The 23319-nt window shown below is 42.2% G+C and overlaps 1 protein-coding gene across 1 annotated transcript in view; it reads right to left on the reverse strand.

Moving 5' to 3' along the window:
* The window catches only part of large1 (LARGE xylosyl- and glucuronyltransferase 1), a 203605-nt gene that overhangs the window by 69833 nt on the left and 110453 nt on the right, over window positions 1-23319 (reverse strand). Inside the window, exons 4-6 of the mRNA XM_070992582.1 lie at window positions 13863-13945; window positions 8932-9055; window positions 7101-7272 (exon numbers count right to left, since the gene is read on the reverse strand). Coding sequence (XP_070848683.1) covers window positions 7101-7272; window positions 8932-9055; window positions 13863-13945 — 379 coding nt within the window. The remainder of the gene's footprint in view (window positions 1-7100; window positions 7273-8931; window positions 9056-13862; window positions 13946-23319) is intronic.

Genomic DNA, 23319 nt, shown 5'->3' on the forward strand with positions numbered 1-23319 from the left:
TGAATGCCGCTTTATTTTCACAACAATGTAAAAATGGGCAGAATTTTATTTATTATCTGCATTGTTTTTGACAAACATGCTCACATATGTTATCATGTGTTATTGTTTCTTAGCAGCACTAATATTATATTAATACCTGTATTTACAGCTGCTGGAAGCAAGAAGGAGTGTCCTAGCTCTCCAAACTCTGCCAGACACTGCAAGATCAGCTGGAGAGCGACCCAAAGTATGTGGCGACACACCGCAAGAGGCTTTGCATCGAGTCCCCTTCAAAGCGACAGGCGCCAACTCAGTATGACCCAGAGGCAGCAAAGAAGCATTTCCAAAGGCCTTAGACTCTTTTTCATGCACCATGGACGAGCGGCATGGCCCAACCGAGAGACTCTTATCAGTGAACCCCTCTGCACATTTCCTTGCTTTTTTTCCCCAGTAGTCACTGATTTTACTTGGTTGATCCTTGTTAATGTGTGTGTCACGATTTCATTAAAGACTTTTTTTCAAAATGTTTCTGTCAACTGTGTTCTTTGTGTTCTACTGTGTGGTAGTGTAGAAGGTGGATCGCCAAATAAATCAATGAATCATCAATCAAATAAAATGTATATGTCATTTATATATACATAAATATAACGACATAATAGCTATTTTTTATATATTAACTTATTATATAATATATGAATTTAGTATGTATTTATTTTTATTATTATTATTATTATTATTATTATTTGTGGTGCACAGATGACCAATAGCAGCAGAGTTGTCATCCAATCACATGATCACTCACTCATGTGATTGGAGTTGCTATCCAATCACATGATGGTTTCCTTTTAAAATGCCTGTGGAATCATCCAATGGTTGTTTGTGAAGTCAGCAGGCCAGCCTGAGTAGATCAACGTCGGTAGCATTCATGTGCTAATTAGAGCTATTCGCACCTCTGCGAAGGCGCGATTAACCACGCCCCCCGCCGACAGATGGTTCGTTTCCGACAATTTTCAGAGCCAGCGAAGTTCCCCGTAAACTTGCCGTAAATCGCCGAAAATCAACGAAATTCGCGGGGATTTACGGGTCGAAAATTTGGTTTTTCATGCAGTGCACGCCCCATTGGCGAAGCGGACCTGACTTTGCGCCGCGCCTGCACTGCGCCGGCGGCGGAATTGAAAATAGAGCCCTTGATCTGAGTTCATCTGGGGATAGGGTTGCTAACTTTTTAGGATTCAAATGAGTTAGTGTTTATTTTTGTAATTGTCTAACTTGCATTAGACTAATGTCAGAGCCAAACTAAGAGTAATCTAAAATAGCTGACAAATAACACAACCCTCTATATGTTGCCCTGCGATTGGCTGGCGACCAGTCCAGGGTGTACCCCGCCTCTCGCCCGTTGACAGCTGGGATAGGCTTCAGCCCCCCCGCAACCCCGAAAGGAAGAGGCGGTATAGAAAATGAATGAATGAATAACACAACCCTCTTTTGTCAGTTTGTTAAAGATCTTGTTAAAGAAACATCTGCAGTAACACAAACTGTAGCTCATGAAAAGACAAAGAACTACTCCTCCAGGCTCATCACAGGAACACCACAGTGTCTATCCAGCTGATCCCAATGACTCAGTGATTCAACAAGCACAATTTTACATGATGAGTCATGTTGATGATTTTCTCCATGTGTGATGAATCAACCATTATTGGAGAATGAGTGGGAAGAGAAAATATAATAAATGATTGGCAGACCAGCATCTGGACAAAAATCTGCTATGACAGACCTTTACTCTCACTCTGTACTGCTGTCACTTGCGCAATGATAAGGGAAGTCATTCAGAACTACAGGACTGCAACAAACATTAATGCTGATTATTCTATTTTTAAGATTTCCAATGAACAGAACCATTTTTGGTCTATGTTACAGCGGCCTTTTATCCGCGCTCTAAAGTAACATTAGTTCTACTCAAGCACCCATAAGTCTGTTTATTTAGCGACCATCAATTTGTCTATGCGCTTGTCTGCTCTGCTAGCTACACTAGCTTAGCCTATCAGCTAGCGATGGCTTCTCTCTGTCCCTCTCCAGCTCTCTCCTGCTTGGTGTGTCACATGTTTAGCTACTCCTCTGCCTCCTTTAGTGATACTGGTACGTGTAATAAATGTAGTTTATTTGGTGAGTTGGAGGCGAGGCTTAGTGAATTGGAAGCTCGGCTCCGCACCATGGAAACCAAACCATTAGCTGTAGTTAGCCAGGCCCCCGTAGCCGGTGTGGACCGACCAAGTGCAGCTCTGGCTAGCCGTCCCTTGACAGCTCCCGAGCAGCCGGGAAATCAGGGAGGCTGTGTGACTGTTCGAAAGAAGCATAGTCCCAAGCTGAAGCCCACAGGTCACTATTAACCGCTTCAAATTTCTAACAGGTTCTCCCCACTCGGTGACACACCCGCTGAGAAACCAACTCTGATTACTGGCAGCTCCATTTTGAGAAACGTGAAGTTAGTGACACCAGCGACCATAGTCAAATGCCTGCCGGGGGCCAGAGCGGGCGACGGCGACGTCGAATCAAATTTGAAACTGCTGGCTAAGGATAAGCGTAAATACAGTAAGATTGTTATTCAGGTCGGTGGTAATGACACCCGGTTACGCCAAACGGAGGTCACTAAAATTAATGTGGAATCGGTGTGTACATATGCTAAAACAATGTCGGACTCCATAGTTTTCTCTGGACCCCTGCCAAATCTGACCAGTGATGACATGTTTAGCCACATGTCATCATTCAATCGCTGGCTGTCGAGGTGGTGTCGAGCAAACGGTGTGGGCTTCACTGATAATTGGCAGACTTTCTGGGGAAGACCTGGTCTGATTAGGAGAGACGGCATCCATCCCACTTTGGAGGGAGCAGCTCTCATCTCTAGAAATCTGACTGATTTTATTTATGAACCTAACCCCTGACAACTCAGAGTTGAGACCAGGAGGCAGAGCTGCAGTCCTACACGCTTCTCTGCACCTCCATTAGAGCAGTTACCCACCCAACACTCCATAGAGACTGTGTCTGCCCCCTGTCCACATAAACTAAGTAAACCAAAAGTACAGAGAAGAGGAGTTAAACATAAAAACCTAATTAAAATTAAAACAACCAATAGTACATATAATAGTGCAATCGTACAACAAGATAGGAGAATTAAATGTGGACTCCTTAACATCAGATCTCTGTCCTCTAAAGCTGTTCTAGTAAATGAGTTAATATCAGACCATAATATTGATTTATTTTGTCTGACTGAAACCTGGCTGTGTCCTGAAGAGTATGTGAGCCTAAATGAAGCTACTCCTCCAAGCCATATTAATACTCACATTCTTCGAGGCAGCGGCAGAGGAGGTGGAGTTGCAGCCATTTCTGACTCAAGCCTTTTGATCAACCCTAAACCTAAACTCGACTATAACTCATTTGAAAGCCTTGTTCTCACTCTTTCTCATGAAAAATGGAAAACAGTGCGGCCAGTTTTATTTGTTATAGTATACCGCTCTCCTGGTCCTTAATCCGAATTTATAGCTGAGTTCTCAGAGTTTCTATCAGGTTTAGTCCTAAAAGCAGATAAAGTAATTATTGTAGGTGACTTTAATGCACATGTCGACGTTGATAATGAAAGCCTTAGCACTGTGTTTATCTCAGTAGTATTAGACTCAGTTGGCTTCCATCAGAATGTACATGAATCGACTCACTGTTTTAACCACACCCTCGACCTTGTTCTGACATATGGCATTGAAATCGAAGACTTAATAGTCTCCTCACAGAATCCTTTTTTTTCGGACCATCATTTAATAACTTTTGAATTCACATTACCAGACTACCAGCCAGTAGGCAAAAATTCTTATACCAAACTCCTGTCTGATAGTGCTGTAGCTAAATTTAAGGATATGATCCCATCATTATTTAATTCAATGCTATGTCTCAATACAATAAAGGATTCCTGTGCTAACGTTAGTCCCTCCCAGACTGACTACCTTGTTGATCGTGCTACAGGTTCATTGCGTATGACACTTGACTCTGTTGCTCCCCTAAAAAAGAAGAAAATTAAACAGAGGAGGTTAGCTCCATGGTATACTCCTCAAACCCGCAAATGAAAGCAAACTTCACGGAAAATAGAAAGGAAATGGCGTTCTACAAATTTGGAAGAATTTCGGTTTGCCTGGCTAGACAGTCTTAAAATATACAGGAAAGCCCTGCGCAGTGCCAGGGCAGCCTATTACTCTGCACTAATAGAGGAAAATAAGAACAATCCCAGGTTTCTCCTCAGCACAGTAGCCAGGCTGACAGAGAGCCATAATTCTGCTGAACCATGTATTCCTTTAGCTCTGAACAGTAATGACTTCATGAGCTTCTTTAAAGATAAAATTCTAACTATTAGAGACAGAATTCATGTGCTCCTGCCGTCAACAGGTACTGCTTGGTCTTCAAACACAGAAACCGTAGAAACTGTTACTCAGTCTGTCGCAGTTTTAGACCGTTTTACTCCTGTCGACCTTCACCAACTAACTTCAATAATTTCATCATCAAAATCATCAACCTGTATTTTAGATCCTATCCCGACTAAGCTGTTTAAAGAAGTATCACCTCTAATTGACTCTTCAGTATTAGACATGATCAGTCTGTCTTTGTCAACAGGCTACGTACCACAGTTCTTTAAAGTAGCTGTGATAAAACCGCTACTTAAAAAGCCTACTCTTGATCCAGGGGTTCTAGCCAACTATAGACCGATATCCAACCTTCCCTTTCTCTCAAAAACTCTTGAGAAAGCAGTTGCCAATCAGCTGTGCGACTTTCCAAACAATAATAGTTTATTTGAGGATTTCCAGTCAGGTTTTAGAGTACATCATAGCACAGAGACAGCACTGGTTAAAGTTACAAATGACCTTCTAATTGCATCTGATAAAGGATTTGTTTCTGTACTAGTCTTATTGGATCTTAGTGCTGCATTTGACACCATTGACCATGGCATCCTATTGAAGACACTGGAACATTTCATTGGCATTAAGGGAACTGCGCTAAGCTGGTTTAAATCCTACTTGTCAGATTGCTCTCAGTTTGTACGCGTTACTGACGACTCCTCTATGCTCACTAAAGTCAGCTATGGAGTTCCGCAGGGTTCTGTGCTTGGACCAATTCTATTCACCTTATATATGCTTCCTTTAGGTAAGATTATCAGGAAGCACTCAATAAATTTTCATTGCTATGCAGATGATACCTAGCTATATTTATCAATGAAGCCGGAAGAAACCAGTCAGTTAACTAGACTACAAGCATGTCTTCATGACATAAAGACCTGGATGACCTGCAATTTTCTGATGCTAAAGCCAGACAAAACTGAAGTTATAGTAGTAGGCCCTAAACATCTTAGAAAGTCACTTTCTGATAACATAGCAGTTATGGATGGCATTGCGCTGGCCTCCAGCACCACTGTAAAGAATCTGGGAGTCATCTTTGACCAAGACATGTCCTTTCACTCCCATGTAAAACAAATTTCAAGGACTGCCTTTTTTCACCTACGTAATATTGCAAAAATCAGGCATATTTTGTCTCAAAATGATGCAGAAAAACTAGTCCATGCATTCGTAACTTCCAGACTGGATTATTGCAATTCCTTACTATCAGGCTGCCCAAATTCGTTGCTGAATATTCTCCAGTTGCTCCAGAACGCTGCAGCACGTGTTCTGACAAAAACCAGGAAGAGAGATCATATTTCTCCAATACTAGCCACTTTGCACTGGCTCCCTGTAAAGTTTAGAATAGAATTTAAAATTCTCCCCCTTACTTACAAAGCCATAAATGGCCAGGCACCTTCTTATCTTAAAGAGCTCATAGTACCTTATTGCCCCACTCGAACACTGCGTTCCCAGAATGCAGGTCTACTTATGGTTCCTAAAGTCTCAAAAAGCAGAACAGGAGTCAGAGCATTTAGCTATCAAACTCCTCTCCTGTGGAACCATCTTCCAGTCTTTGTCCGGGTGGCAGACACTGTCTCTACATTTAAGAGTAGGCTTAAAAATTTCCTTTTTGATAAAGCTTATAGTTAGGGCTGGCTCAGGCTTGTCCTGGACCAGCCCCTAGTTATGCTGCTATAGGATTAGACTGTCGGGGGACCTCCAAAGATACACCGAGCTCCTCTGTCCTTCTGTCCCTCTCCATCTGCACGCTTTCATGTCCTACCACCACGTGTTACTAACTTAGCTCCTTCCCCGGAGTCTCTGTGCTTGGTCGTCTTGCAGGTTCCACAGTGGCTAAATCTGGATTGTGGATTGCAGCGGCGTCTCCTGCCTTGGCCCTGCTTGACATCCACTGCAACTGCTACTACTGTTATTACATCCACTGTCACTGTTACTGTGACTGCATGTCTGTCTCTCTCTCTCTCTCTGTCTCTCTCTCTCTCTCTTTCTCTCTCTCTCTCACTCTCTCTCTCTCTGACTGCATTTCTGTCTGTCTCTGTCTGTCTGTCTGTCTCTCTGTCTGTGTCTGTCTCACTCTCCCTCTCTTGCTCTCCCTCTCTCACCCAACCAGTCGAGGCAGATGGCCCCCCACCCAGAGCCTTGTTCTGCCCGAGGTTTCTGCCTGTTAAAAGGAAGTTTTTCCTCGCCACTGTCACCAAGTGCTTGCTCATGGGGGAATTGTTGGTTCTCTGAAGATAAAAGAACTTGGTCTGTACCAGCTCTATATGGAAAGTAGCCTGAGACAACTTCTGTTGTGATTTGGCGCTGTACAAATAAAATTGAATTGAATTGAATTGAATTGAATTGAATTGAATTGAATTGAATTGAATTGAATTGAATTGAACTGAATTGAATTGAAGCGGGAGAAAATGGATGGATGGATGAATTGAATTGAATTGAATTATAAAATATAATAAACAAAAGAGAGACAAATGCCATGGGTTTAAGTGTCCAATAAAGACCTATATACGGTCTCGGAAGATTTCCATGAGATAAAACTGGTTTTAGGGGAAACACTGAAATCAGTAGTTTTCTTAAATTAAATCACTACTCGTTGCCTTTACAAAGCTATCCTGGTCAAACCCTTGGTAAAAATATTCATGTACATGCAGTGAAATTGCAGAAATTGTCTGAAAGCAGGAACTTTGTTACCTTTGAACTTGTGGAAGACAGCCCAGAGTTCAGCAATGTCAGTGGCAAATGTAATGTCTGTGTCCAGGACGATGACTCTCTGCAGGTCGGACGGCAGTGTCTTAGTGAGCACAAGCTTCATCAGGCCATAGATTCCTGAGTAATGTTTGTTGGGGATCCATGACACCTCAGACTGAAACACCACACCACAACAAGGTTCGGATTATTTGCTGTTAAACTGACTGGATTTTATCACTGCATTGTTTACATGACCTTAAGGATTGTTTACAGAGCTCATAACCTCTCCATAGTATCAAAGGAGGTGGCAATCAATTAATTAACCGCTTGATTTACCACTACAACCCATATTCACATGATGATGCCATTTTCTTTTGACACTCAGTGGGAAGCTCAGTTCGTTTATCAAAAGGATGATGTCATACTGCTGTGTTTCAGGTGGCAAGTAGTATAGTATAGTATAGTAATATGCAAAATCCAGAGAGATATCAGGCTATATTTTAAGGTAAAACAATGTATTTGATGACCATTAGCTACCATTAGACAACAGCAAACATTAGCATTGAACCACTGGTTAACATTACATTATATACAACATTACATTTGAAAGTGTTACAAAACATGATAGGAAAGGTGAAAATTAATTCTGAAATACCAAAGAACATCTTGGGAACATTTATTTAGGAATGGAAGTAAAACACATTTGATGTAATCAAGTCAGCAATGTAATGCCAACTGTTTTGCTGTCTCTTCACCTGACCTCAGAAACGTGCTGTTTCAATCAGTTACGTGACATTAGGCTCGCTGGAACACCTACTTCTGTGTAATATTCATGCAGATTACATCCAAAACAAGTCCATCCATCCATCGTCTATACCTGACTATCCCTTTTCGGGGTTGCGGGGGGGTTGGAGCCTATCCCAGCTGTCAACGGGCGAGAGGCGGGGTACACCCTGAACCGGTCGGCAGCCGATTGCAGGGCAACATATATAGACATACAACCGTTCAGGCTCACACTCACACCTAAGGACAATCTTAGAGTCACCAATTAATCTAATGAGCATGTTTTTAGTCTGTGGGAGGAAGCCGGAGTGCCCAGAGAGAACCCACGCATGCACGGTGAGAACATGCAAACTTCACACAGAAAGGCCCTGTCTGACCCGGGGATCAAACTGGTGATCTTCTTGCTGTGAGGCACGTGCACTCCCTGCTGCACCACTGTGCCGCCCCCATCCAAAACAAGTATTAGATCTAATCTGTATGAACAGAAGGAATGGTGAGTGTTTTGTGTTGCATGATGTGGCTGGCAAGACATCCGTGTTTTGTTAAATTACTTTATGTTATACTGATAGCTTGGTTATATCCATGGTGTTTTGCTTTCAGTCTTATATAAATGTGTCCAAGTGCGTTGATATTTCAGAATTAATTTCTGCCTTTCCTATTGTTTCATGTAACGCTATCAAACGTTAATGTTAGTTTGGGAGTGGTTGAATGCTAATGTTACCAGTTGTCCAACTGTAGCTAATGGGCCATCAAATACGTTGTTTTGAAATATGGCCTGATGTCCCTCTGGATTTTCACTATCCTTTGTCTTTTTAGTTGCTAATCAATTGGGAACTGGTGAAATGATAACAATTTGGCAGATGTCATTCCTCTATATGATTTGCAACCTGGAACACAGCAGTACGACATTATCCTTTTGTTAACACTGTTCAAGCTCCCCACTGTGAGTGTGACATCAGAACAAAATGGCTGCTGTGTGAATATGGTCGAAAGGGCATTAAGTGTAGTTGCATGCAGCTTTCTAAGGGAAACTGGGACTTGTGTTCCTCACCTTCAGCTCATCTGCATCATAGAAGTTGACCCTGACGGCAGGAACCATCCAGGTATGGAACAGAGAGGACAGGATCTGCTGAGCAATAGAGTCTGTGATGAAATGGAAATGTAGTGGATTCCGCCTGTGGACACATAACCAAACTTGAATGAGTTCTACGCTCTTTCACAGCAACATCCTGTTTGCACTGGGGGTTCTTTATTACAACACTAAAAGGACCAATCTTTTGGACTATTTATATAGGTAAGGATGGGTTTTTGAAGTATGGTGGACAATGTTTGGAATAACTAGTGAGGAAAACCAATTCTAAGATATAGCATGAATCTGCCCAGGTAGTTGTAGATAGAAACTTGCCAAAGTCTGATGTACTTACACAATATTGATGTTTATTAAAGTCTTATACCACAGTTAAATTAATAAAGAATTTTTATCAAATGAGAAATTCCTGTAAAAGTATCAACATTAGGTTATGTCATTTTGCATCATTAAATATTATTGTACATGAACAAATGTCTGGGTTTAAACAGTTATCAACAATTATTATTGTTTACATTGTACATGGGGATTTGTGTATTTGGTCACATTTTATATTAAGGTGGTTTATATTGAGGTTATATAAGGTTTATATTCTGGGGGTTACGATCAGGTTATTAACACAGTAATTTCCTTAATTAAAGTCAATAAGCAGTAATTAGAAGGTAATTTGGGGAAAGCTCTTGTAGTTGTAGAATATGGTCATGCAGAATAATGCATTAGTAATTGCTATATAATGACTACTACCAAACCAATATGCTATTAATATGCATGCTAATAAACAAGCACTTTATGGTGAACATGTTGAGTTAAAACCCTGAACTTGTCACAATATGGCCACTGATGTTTTCCATTTTTGGGCTTTTGGCCTTGATTAGGTAGGACAGTATAGAGGTCAGGGCTGTATGTCAAGCTGCTATAGAGCTTTAAGGATTTGTAGCACAGGCCACAAAATTATAGCACAAGTATAAAAAGTCTGTTACCATCTCTTAAAAGTGTAGTATGGATCACATCAGCTCACACACATCAAAGAGGGGTGTATGTGTAAAATAGATATTCAGGAATTCAAAATCAGGTCAAGAGATTGTGACACTGAGCTGAGGATATGAACACTCTGGGGTGCCTTGTGTTGAATGACTTGAGAAAGAGCGCGTCAGCTGCACTTGCTCAATAAGCACTGGGGGCTGGAATCTGTCAAAATGTATCAGAATTCTGGTTTCATACTGGCTGACAGCAGCAACAGTGCACATGAAAATGGTTTTCGCATCCTCTGGACAAATGGCAACAAGTCTTTCACTGGACATATGGGATTATATTGATAAAGAGACAAATATGTAAATTAAATGCTGATTATCAGAGCCTTGTCCATGCTAGTCTATTCATCTAATCTTTGTAGTGCAATATTAATATCTTGTTCTGGTCAAAACTTTCAGAGCAGACAGATACAGATTCATTGTGCTCAGAGAGGAGTGAAGTATTGCCCTGAACCTGAGGTTTCACCTTCCACTTCAAAGAGGAAGTTTCTTCCACCATGTAGAATATGGATGCAGCATTCAACTTTTTCTCTCCCAATACCAATTCCATCACTTTCTCAGTGTCTCATGAGAACACATCAACCCCAGTTTTTACCAAATCCTGACCTGAATGCAGACACACCTTCAAGATCAACTCTTCTAGGACATAACTTGACTAGAGATCTGCTAATAATATGTACATTTCAGATTGACTTTCAGATTTCAGATTTAATTGTGCTAATCAGTTGTAAGCAGCTGTGACCACGTCTGTCTCTCTTTGTGGTCATTATTCAGTTTCAGTTTTCAGTTTCTAGTCATCTAACTGACTTTCCAACAAGAAATTTTAACACCTCATACCAAGGTCCTTGGGCTCCTGGGTATTTGCCCAGCAGGACTGTTTAGTAATCCATCCACACTCAAAAATGCTAGGGTTGAGGGTTAATTACATGCTTCTGCATTTCTGCACCTAACCACTTCAGCTATGCTGCATCTTTCTCAGAAACCAAAACCAATTTCCTCTGTAGTTGCCAAAAGCTTGTCATTAAGAAGATGCAAATTCAGTCCCCCTTTCTGACCCATTCCCTTTTTCTCTCTCTCTCTCTCTTTTGCTTCATCAGACATACTGTACAACAAAATCAATTTCATCCATGCATTTTTAAAAGGGTCTTTCACACAGAGAGTATAAAAAAGTCTAAATCGAGTTTGAGAAAGACTATCAAGGAACTACCAAATGCATAAGCCGGTTATGTTGACATTTCTTGTGAAGCACATACAAGAATTGATGAGTTAGTAGCAGCAGCTGCATTACTGATCAACATTAGGTAACCATAGAACATAAGCTAATTGTAGATTATCCAGCAAATATTCTCAAAACTTGACTGAAAAAATAATAAAATAAAATAAAAAATTAAATGATACTGAACTTGGGAAGGCCGGTTATCTTAGGGAGCCAATGAAGATAAAAATTGTTTGGGTTAGGGCCTTGAGTCTCTCTGAGTCTCCTGGTGGCCGTACTTTAAATTTATCCAAATTCGGTGGCCAATTTCAGCCGAGCCGAGCTGACAACTTCTCCAAGTTGGCATCCACCCTGCAAAGGAGTTCAGGAATCGCATCTAGCTTGCAATTTTGATCAAGAATCACATCCAGTTTGCAATTTTGATCAAGAATCACATCCAGCTTGCGATTTTGATCAAGAATCGCATCCAGTTTGTGACCGAGCTCACATGTCGCTTGAGTCAGAGTGTTGACAGCCCTGCACATTACCTCCGTATGATGGGCATTTTCTCGATTGCCAAAAGTGCTGCCAACATCTTCCAAACTTTGCGATAAATCAGGAAGCTGCTAACTACAAACAGCAGAAAGCCTGTTATCATAAATTCAAATATGTAGACATCTTCAACATCCCCAGTGGAAAGGATCGACAGGCACACGATCCTCCACTTCTCCCAGGAGTCCATCGTGTATCCGGCTGCAAACGTTCCATCAGGGCAGGAGGGCTCTCCTTGACCCAGTCTCTTTGTCAAGAAAATTTGGTCGATTGCATTGAGAGACCAGCTGATCAAATCCATGATTTTAGGTTTTGGAAAGAAATGCAGAGAGAGGCTCCAATAGATCAGACAGAGACAGCACAAGACAAAGAGCAGCAGCAGGGCAGATAAAGGCAGGGAGGGAGCGAGAGAAAAAGCGTCTGCCTTCGTTGAAAGCCAGAAGAGATGTTGAGTTATGAGCAATTATGTGATAAGTCACACCCACTTGCATCAATCAACAGTGGACACAATTGGTGAAATTTGGTCCACTTGATTTTCAGGTACATGTTTTTGGCTTCCTCTGTCGGTTGAGTTCAAAACACTGGCCTGAAGACTTATGATAACTACACAATGAGTTACAGATATTTTTCTGATAAGCCCCATCCCAAGCAAATTGTTTCGGTTGATGGTGACAATGTTTTTCAACTGATCTTGCTCATTTAAAAAACGAAATGTGAATCTCAGTCCCACAATGCCATATACCCATTTTGGTGTTGAATTGAATAAACAGTTCTTTTCATGTTACTTTCTAGTCACATTACTGTTTTTCAAAAAAATCTAACTGGTACAGTGGATTTTTGTAGAGCACACTGAGATTTCAGGCTATTGGCCTCATATTTCCTGGGAAGCACATGCTTATTACTTCCTGTTATTTGGCTGCGTTTAATTATGCTATCTTATTCAAACACTTGGAAATTTGAGCTGCAGAACAAGACAACAAATACACCTACAAGTGGTGATACCATATTCAAGACCTTTTGTGCTGAACAGAAGGAAGCACCTCGATAGGCCAAAATTCAAACTCTCTGCATAACTTTGAGCCCTAACATTTTAAAACAATTGGTTGTATAAATCTTAAAACAAAACTCGGCGGGAATTTTCAGGAGGTAGCATTGGATGCCAATCCAAGTTATGAGTAAATATGTGATAGGCCATGTCCACTTTCAACAATCAACGTGGCACTTCAGATTAGGATTAATTCTTGCTCCCAGAGCATGCACACCGAAATTGGTGAAATTCTGTCCACTGGGTTTTGAGGAATACAATTTTGGTGTTTGTAGTGTCCCCTATGGGTTGGGCTCTAAATGTCTGGGTAGGCCACTTGGGCCAGTAATTGTATCAGGATGGCCTCACTCACCACAAAACTGCACTGTCTGTGTCAGAATGAGGTCATGTGAAAGCTCTTTGTAGAGAATCCAAGCTCACTGAAGAACATTAACTTTATTAAAGCACGTGTCCTTGCGACTCATCCAGTTTAGCATGTTTGTAGGTGTAATGACACTCTAGATTAGCCATTTTCATCACTGTGACCCACAAACTAACTCAGGCACACAGACTGGCCCCTGTACATAAAAAAATAAATTGTCCATTTCTGTTAGAAAGTGTGACACTCCTAAATAAAAAACTTGAATTACAAAAAAGAAAGCGTGACACTCCACATCTACTTATGTTTTGTTGATAGCCGCCATGATACATTGACATTATATCAGCCACTCTGTGTGTGTTCCGTTCAGATTTGGTTGGTTGGAAAACTGTGTTAATGCACTTTTATTTTACAGTATTTTCTTTATTGCTGAAGTAATTGCTTTTCTATATTTCTGAATTGCCTTGTGGGCCAGATCAAACAGTCTCACGGGCCATGTATGGCCTGAGGTTCTCCAGCTTTGGTATAGAGGTAGGGGTGAATGGGATTAGGCACTGTGAAGTGGTGTAGGTAAGGTAAGAGTAATTGATTCGAGGCAGCCTTAAAATAGCAGACCCCCACTTCTCAAATCAAACTCAACCTTGCCTGTGCCTAAACATATTATTGAATATGTTGGTGAACCAACAAAAGAATAATAAAAGAGCATTGCTGTACCTGTGAAAAAGGACAGATTTAACCAGTGTCACCACGTCTCGACTGGCGTTGTAACCTGCACACACGATGGCCACATGGATGGTCTGTAGAGATCATGAGGAGAGAGAAGGATTAGAGAAAAGGATAATAAGGAAAAGACTGAAAAAGAAGAAGTGAAAAGCTCATTCTGCACATCACATGGTAGAAAAATTTCATTTGCAAGTAACAAAAAGGAAAACATGAAATTTGCAAACATAAAACATAAGGTTTTACTTTTTTACTTTACTTTCAGCAAAGAGAACAGTGTTAATAGCAAATCATACAGTGGAACATTAACTTATCAAGGGAAGAATTCTGATCACCCATAGTAATATTTTATTTTATTTATTTATTTATTTATTTATTTATTCTTTCTTTCTTTCTTTCTTTCTTTCTTTCTTTCTTTCTTTCTTTCTTTCTTTCTTTCTTTCTTTCTTTCTTTCTTTCTTTCAGGCATACATAAGACAGTAATCAACAGTTTCCTTGTACAAATATAAATAAGAGTATTAAAGTATTTCAGTATAATAGAAGAAAAATAATATACAAATGCACATTAAATGATGTTAAATAGACATTGCTCTAAATATATATTTAACTGTAGTCCAAATTGTATTGCACACACACACACACACACACACACACACACACACACACACACACACACACACACACATTTTGTGCCTCACTGTGAAGGGGGTCGATGCCATTAGGTACAGAATAAAACCTTAACTATTTACTCTGGTAGTGCTCTGATTAGTCGGAGGACCTGACTTTATTTTCTCTAATTTAAGGAAAAACATGACCTCCCTAAGCCATTGGGAAAAGGACGGACTCTTAGGAGAGTTCCAATGTAACAGTATTGTACATCAAGCTATGAGAGATGTAAATGCAATTATTTGTTTCTGTTTAGCATTTAAAGCATTTTGAATCATTTTGTGAGGGAGACATCAAAGATGGCAACATGATAACATGGTTGCAAATTGAGACCAAGCACTGTAGACATAGTTTTGAAATATCCATTCCAATAGTCATGCAACTCTAGACATAGGGAAAACATGTGGCTGAGATAGCAGGGATTATTTTGGCATCTGCTACAGATGTCTAAAACATTTGGATATAAATGAAAGCCTAGATTTGGAGAGATGAACCCTGTGCAACACTTTGAGTTGTATCAGGCTGAGCCTAGCACACGTAGTAGTAGTAGTTTGAACTCTATTAATGGCTGCCTCCCAGCATCCCACACTTATCTCTGTTCCCAGCTCCTGTTCCCACCTAGCTTTGGCATTAATAGTTCCGCCATCTTTGAATGAGACAAGATAGCTGAAAAGTTTGGAAATTCAGGATTTTTGATGTATATTCAAACAAAACACATCAGTCCATGGAGGTTTAGGAGGAAGTGAAGGAAGGTTAGGGAAAGATGGAGGAAATATATTTCCTAATTTGAAAATATCTGAAAAGATGTGACTGAGGTAACACACATGAAGATGACAAAGAAGAAAAGGTAGAAAATACCCCACCTACATATAAATCTTGAAAATTCTTTATACCTTTTCCGTACCACTGCAAGAAAATTGAGTCTAACAATGAAAGGGGAAATGAGTGATTATTGTGTATTGGGGCCTGAAATGATGCAGATAAAGTGAAATCTAAATTGTTGCCAAATTTTTAGCGTATGGAAGACAGCAGGATTATCTGTGTAATAGCTAATTTCTAGTGGCATGGAGGATAATAATAATAATAATAAATGTAATTTATAACATACTTTACATCAAATGACCTCAAAGTGCTACAGTGCAAAAAGGGTAAAAAAACAATGTCAGAATAAAAAGAAGTAAAATTAGCGCAGAGCGAGGCTACATATAGGTCAACGGACCAATATGCAAAACAAACAAACAAAAATGACTTAAAATTTGCAGTCTATGCAAATGCTTTTCTAAAAAGATAGGTTTTTAAGCCTTTTTTTTTAAAAGAATCCACACTCTGCAGTGCCCTTAGGTGGTCAGGGAGAGCATTCCACAGACTGGGAGCACATGTGCAAAAGGTGCGGTCGCCCATAGTTCGAAGCCTTGTCCTCTGAGGCTGGAGGAGGTTGGCCTGTCCAGAGCGAAGATGGCGTGAGGAGGATTGAGGGGTGAGGAGTTCTTTAAGGCAGGGGGGAGTAGTGCCATGGAGGCACTGGTGGGTCAGCAGGGAAATTTTGAATTCAATCCTGTACTGGACAGGAAGCCAGTGGACTTAAGGACAGGCGTAATATGGTCATATTTTCGCACCATCATCAGGATCCTAGCAGCACAATTCTGAATGTACTGCAATGGCTGGATGTTCTTGCTGGGGATACTGATGAGGAGTGCATTGCAGTAGTCCAACCTGGAGGAGAAAAAGGCAAGTTTTTCGGCATCAGAGAGAGTGAGTGTGGGGCAGAGTTTTGCAATGTTCCTGAGGTGGAAGAAGGCAGTCTTGCAAAGGTACTTGATGTGGACCTCAAAGGCCAGGTGAGGGTCCATTCTGACACCGAGGTTAGTGACTGAAGATGAAAGGTGGATGTCATGACCAGAGAAGGTGATGCTGGTGATAGTGGATGGCCGGGTCTGGTGTGGGGTGCCAATGAGGATGGCTTCCGTTTTAGAGCTGTTGAGTTGCAGGAAGTTAGCCATCATCCATGCCTTTATCTCCTCCAGGCAGGTGGAAAGTGTGGATAGGACTACAGAGGGGGTTAGATTTGTTCTGATGTAGAGTTGGGTGTCATCAGCATAGCAATGGAAAGATATTCCATGCTGGCTGATAACACGACCAAGGGGTAGCATGTACAGAGTGAAGAGGAAGGGGCCAAGGACTGATCCTTGAGGGACACCACAGGTGACAGAGTGCATGTCTGATTTAGCACCTCCCAGGGACGCATACTCCATTCTGTCTATAAGATAGGATGTGAACCAGGCCAAAGTAGAGTCAGAGAGTCCGACGGTGGAGTGAAGACGGTGTAGAAGGATGCGGTGGTCCACGGTGTCAAATGTTGCAGTGAGGTCGAGAAGGATGAGCAGTGATGGAGGGCCAGCATCAGTTGTCATCAGTAGGTCATTGGTGACCCTGACCAAAGCCATTTCAGGACTGTGGCCAGAGCAAAAACCAGACTAGAACTTCCTCTACAGACTGTTTGATTTGACGTGGTTGTGGAGTTGAGCATAAACTACCTTTTCCAACACCTTAGAAAGGAAAGGGAGTTGGAGATGGGGCGGTAGTTAGCAGGATCTTCGGGGTCAAGACTGGGCTTTTTGAGTAGTGATGACAGCAGTTTTCAGAGAGGAGGGGACAAGGCCAGACCAGAGGGAGTGGTTGATAATTTTGATGATCATGGGACTTATTGCAGAGGAGTGACTTTATTAGGGCTGTGGTCCAGGGCACAGGTGCAGGGCTTTATCTTCCTAATGATGTCTTCAACCTCATGCTGTGTGATGTCCCTGAAACAGCAGAGGGGCTGAGCAGCTCCGGGCTGAGGATCAGCAGATGTGACTGGAGATGCAGAGGTGGCAGAAGGGCTGGAGAGAAGGAAGCGGATGTTTCCAACTTTAGTTTTGAAGAAGGAGATGAAGCTGTTGCACTGCTCCTGCATGTTGTCAGAGTGTAGGGGGGTCTGAGATTATTATATATCTGAGATTATTAATACCAGGCATTAATATCAAAAACCAGGAAGAGAGATCATATTTCTCCAATACTAGCCACTCTGCACTGGCTCCCTGTAAAGTTTAGAATAGAATTTAAAATTCGCCTCCTTACTTACAAAGCCATAAATGGCCAGGCACCTTCTTATCTTAAAGAGCTCATAGTATCTTATTACCCCACTCGAACACTGCGTTCCCAGAATGCAGGTCTGGTGCAGGAGTCAGAGCATTTAGCTATCAAGCTCCTCTCCAGTGGAACCATCTTCCAGTCTTTGTCCGGGAGGCAGACACTGTCTCTACATTTAAGAGTAGGCTTAAAGCTTTCCTCTTTGATAAAGCTTATAGTTAGGGCTGGCTCAGGCTTGTCCTGGACCAGCCCCTAGTTATGCTGCTATAGGATTAGACTGTCGGGGGACCTCCAAAGATACACCAAGCTCCTCTGTCCTTCTCTCCCTCTCCATCTGCACAGTTTCATGTCCTACCACGGTGTGTTACTAACTTAGTTCCTTCCCTGGAGTCTCTGTGCTGTGTCGTCTTGCAGGTTCCCACACACAGTGGCTGAATCTGGATTGTGGATTGCGGCTGCATCTCCTGCCTTGGCCCTGCCTGACATCCACTGCAACTGCTACTGCTGTTATTACATCCACTGTCACTGTTACTGTGATTGCATGTCTGTCTCTCTGTCTCTCTCTCTCTCTCTGACTGCATTTCTGTCTGTCTGTCTGTCTGTCTCTCTCTGTCTGTCCCACTCTCTCTCTCTTGCTCTCCCTCTCTGACTCAACCAGTCCAGGCAGATGGCTGCCCACCCAGAGCCTGGTTCTGCCTGAGGTTTCTGCCTGTTAAAAGGAAGTTTTTCCTCGCCACTGTCGCCAAGTGCTTGCTCATGGGGGAATTGTTGGGTCTCTGTAGATAAAAGAGCTTGGTCTGTACCAGCTCTATATGGAAAGTGTCCTGAGACAACTTCTGTTGTGATTTGGCGCTATACAAATAAAACTGAATTGAATTGAATTGAATTGAATAGTGTACCAGGGAGCTGAGCGTGTAAAGGTGACAGTTCTGGTCTTGACTGAGGCATGGCGGTACAGGAGGTTGCTAAGTGAATAATTGTAGAAATCCACAGATTTAGTAACTGAAGGGGGGTTGGCAGTGGAGAGATGGCAGAGGTCAGTAGTCAGGGTGACTGGGTTGATGTTTTAAGGTTCCTGAAACTGATTTGTCTGCTGGGCTTATTGACGGGGCACAGAGTAGGTAGCTCCATCGAGATGGCCTTATGGTCAGACACACCCAGATCATGCACTGACAGATTGCTCACAAGGATGGAGTTGGTGATCAACAAGTCAAGAGTGTGGCCTCTGGAGTGTGTTGGGACATTGACGTGTTGAATGAGGTTGAGAGTGTCCAGAAGATTGAGGAATTCAGCTACAGAAAAGGAAGAGGGGTTGTTAACATGAATATTAAAATCACAGAGTATGATGATATTCCCTGGGGTTATGCAGAGTGTGGTGAGGAGGCCATGCATCTTGGGGGATGAAGGCTGGGTTTGGTTTGGTTAAATCAGGAGAACTGTAAGGGAAAGTGGTGGTTTGCATTTGAATGCAAGGCATTCAAAAGAGGAGTGAACAGGCAGGGATGGGGGGACAACTCAAAGTCTCCCCGGTGCACAAAAGCAAGTCCACTACCGCGGCCAGTGGTGCGGGCCTTACTGAGGTAGGTGTAGCCAGGGGGACAAGCTCCATTAAGACTAGTGTAGACCTCTGGCTGTTGCCAGGTCCCAACTAGGCACATGAAGTGTATCTCCTTGTTGATGATGTGGTCATGTATAAAGGATGCCTTGTTATTTATGGATTGTGCATTAAAAACTTCAACTTTGACAGAGTGTCCTGGTTTGGTGGAGGTGGAGTGTCTCTGTAGGGACCGGAGTAGGCTGTGATCCACTCCACGTTTTTTGTCCTGAGTGAGATAGCATGGTAGTGGCTGCGCTCTGATGACATGTCAATTGTGCAACGGGCGTCCAGATGGGGCGGATGCACTGCTCGGACCGCTGGTGGTCAACAAAGTTTCTGCGTGTACTCTGGTGGGCATAACGGAGCGACGCAAAAGTCCGAATTCTTTAACAATGGGGATATTAAGTCCAGGAGTGATTGCAGAATTGAGCTTGCAGAGCTGTGAGACGGAATAAGTGAATGCCATGCCGACCCAGGACGGATGCCGGCTAGCCGCCAAACCTTGCCAGCTGCTAGCCAAACAAGGTTAGCACCATTTAGCAGCCAGCTGACAGCCAGATCATGGAGCAGACGCCAGAAAACCTCTCAGTGTGGACTCGAAACGGCGATGGAACAGTGATAGCGCAGAGGAAGCCGTCAGTAATGACTCTTTGGAAGGATCCAGTCGGGCGAAGTCGACAGCCAGAGCCAGTCGCCAGTAGCAGGTACCTTAGCCAGGTAACCCACCGGTAGAAGAATGGGTAATGGTAGGATCGTGTGTCCAGAAAGATTTAAGAAGCAGAACGTATCGCAATTAAAATAATTTGTGCAGTTAAAAAACGAGCCTAAAATAGCGCAAGGGGACTTATAAAAGAAACAATCAATATCGCGGGTGGGAGAACGGTGAGCAGTCAACGCCAGCGTCCCTCCCTCAACCTCCAGTTCAACAAAGCAGAGAGGGAGGATGAGTTTCAAGAAAGCGGCTCCAATTTACACCAGGGAGTATTAGGGGGCTTGAGCCAGTAAAGAGCCTTGTGAATATGGGCAGCCCAATAATAAAATTGAAAGTTGGGTAATGCTATGCCACCACTCATTTTGCACCTCTGAAGTAGAATTTTAGAATTTCTTGGAACTTTCCCTCCCCATATAAAGGAGTTTATTAACTGGTCAAATGTTTTGAAAAAAATTTGAGAAAGTAAAAGTGGAATATCTTCCATAGTAATATTAAGTCAACTGCTTATGGTTTGTTGCCTTGCAGCCACACATTCTTACTCCAGGCACGGACTCCTGTAAAGTTTAACTCTTATGATGCATTACAAAGCTAATATCTATAATCGATTCTTCATTCATTCATTCATTAACCCAAATGAAAAACAGAAATCTTCCATCAGGATATTCCTACACTTTTATGCATAGCAATTTGAGAAGTTAACCTTTCTAAAGGACAGTTAGTACAACTTTGTTAATATTTAACGTACTTAGATTACTTCCATTACTTACTTACAATACTTATTTATAATATTCACCCTTTTTTTATATTTCAAGGTAATAGATTCAGAACAGTGGCGTAGCTAGGCTGTATTCAACATGGGTTTTGAGGTCAAAGGGGCCACGACATTGCACACGCGAATAGACAGAAAAAAGCCAAAAAAGTAAGGAATAAGTAAGCCAGGAATACACCATGACAGTGATTAGAATTGAAATAGCTGCCTTGTTTTATTGCCATCCATTCCCACCCTTTCCCCAGACCCTATGCAAACAGGCAAATTAAAATAATAAATAAATAAATAAATAAATAAATAAATAAATAAATAAATAAATAAATAAATAAATAAATAAATAAATGACATACATGACCACATAACATAAATAACAACACATAAATAACATTTTCCCAACACAATCCTGATACAAATAAATACACAAAATAAAATTACAATAAAATGTATTATGGTCTAAATGCGCACTTCCGTCAGAGCGTCTTGTTCCCATGACAACTGACTGGAGAAAGACACATGGCGCGTAATGTTTATGGGCTTTAACTGTGGCTGTGGCCACACCAAGCAGCTGGAGCGGATCCAGGTTCGGTCACGTTCAGATTACCGGTAGTGTCGGTTCTTGTGACAACCGTAGTCTCAAGTCTGAGGTCATGATAGTGCAGTGTTACAGCAGACAGTGCTTGTTTACCTGCTGTGGCCGTGCTGCTGCTCGGACCCGTGTCGTCACTGGCCTGGCTGCTCCCACCACTACAGAAGAGATCTGTCAGCTTTGTGCATTTGGCCGCATCCTCAATTAACTTCTTTTTCTTTTTTGCCCTCCGCTTATCTGCACCACACATCTCTTTTTCTGGTGGCTTCTTTCTTTTAAGCATCTTTGCCTCTACCTTGCTTTTTTTTCTTTCTTTCTTTTTTTTCCAGAAAAATAACGGAGCGGCTGAGCGGCTGAGCCAATCACAATCAATAGATACATGGATCAGTTTAAATTGGGAGGGGGCGCTCATATCCCCCCTTATATGCAACACAATGCAGTGACCCAGTCTGAAGTTACACTCCGAGCTACCTGCCGCTGCGAGGGTCAACCGTGGCAACATTACATTAAAAAAAAATTTAAATTTAAATTTAAAGTTTGACCACAAGAGGGCCCATGGGTTTCCAAAACCCACCAACCCTATGTCATCTACGCCACTGATTCAGAACTAGGGATGCACCGATCTGATATTAGCAACGGTATTGGTCCTGATATTGAAGAAAATTCTAGATCGGGTATTGGTGACATTGGGCCCGATACATAGTGGCTGATCTATTCAGTCTAATGCTATGCTATAGGTGCTGTGAGGGTCGTCATGTGCAAGCAACATACAGTGCTGAAGCACACATGATGTGGACCACATTGTTTTCAAAATGAAGCGAATGAAAGGATCGGCTATCTGGAACTTTTTCACACTACCTCAGCCTACAAACTTGATGGTTACTTGCAATACCTGCACAGTAAATGTTCTGAGGGGCGGTGGTAAAACATCAACTTATAACACAATCACAAAGCTCTCAAGCCTCACGCATTGGCCGTGAGACACACGCATTTCAGTTCACACACTCACACGCCACAACTTGTATTTCTCACACAGAGAAATTACTGGGATAACGCCCACCAAGCTGTGCTGCTATTTTTTATAACAGTGGAGCAGGTAGAGGAATTAGTGATGTGTTGGTCACGGATGAAACTGAACGATCGGAGCTGGCTCCTGCCTGGGAGCCGGAGCGGGAGCCCCTTTGTCTTTATTGTTTTTTTTTTTCTAAATTTTTTTTTTTTCTGTTCAAGGTAAAAAAAAAAGTCTCCCTATCTCCATAGTGGAGGATTTCACCACGTATGACTGTTGGGTGTTACCTGAAATGCACGACTTCTCTCTTAAAATCCTACATTATGACTCAAATTTTAGCTCATCTCTCCCCAACGCCAGCTTGACATGTCAAAACTCCATGTGTATTTACTTTTCATTTCTCAGAGCTTCTTCAGTGATTTCACTGCAGGGATCAGGGCAGCTAGGCCATCCCTCCAAATGGGAAGGAGTCATGTTCAACCACTGCTGCAACAGTACTACAGTCACATTGCCCTTTCTGTCACTGTTACTGTGATTGCATGTCTGTCTCTCTGTCTCTCTCTTTCTCTCTCTCTCTCTCTCTCTCTCTCTGACTGCATGTCTGTCTGTCTGTCTGTCTGTCTGTCTGTCTGTCTGTCTGTCTGTCTGTCTGTCTGTCTGTCTGTCTGCCTCACTCTCCCTCTCTTGCTCTTCCTCTCTCATCCAACCGGTCGAGGCAGATGGCCGCCCACCCAGAGTCTGGTTCTGCCCGAGGTTTCTGCCTGTTAAAAGGAAGTTTTTCCTCGCCACTGTCACCAAGTGCTTGCTCATGGGGGAATTGTTGGGTCTCTGTAGCTAAAAGAGCTTGGTCTGTACCAGCTCTATATGGAAAGTGACCTGAGACAACTTCTGTTGTGATTTGGCCCTATACAAATAAAATTGAATTGAATTAATTTCTCCTCTTCCATCTACCCTGAAGCAGCTCTGCTTTTCCTCCGGTCCCT

This window comes from Chaetodon trifascialis, chromosome 22 (genome assembly GCF_039877785.1).
Source record: "Chaetodon trifascialis isolate fChaTrf1 chromosome 22, fChaTrf1.hap1, whole genome shotgun sequence".
In the NCBI taxonomy this organism is placed as follows: Eukaryota; Metazoa; Chordata; class Actinopteri; order Chaetodontiformes; family Chaetodontidae; genus Chaetodon; species Chaetodon trifascialis.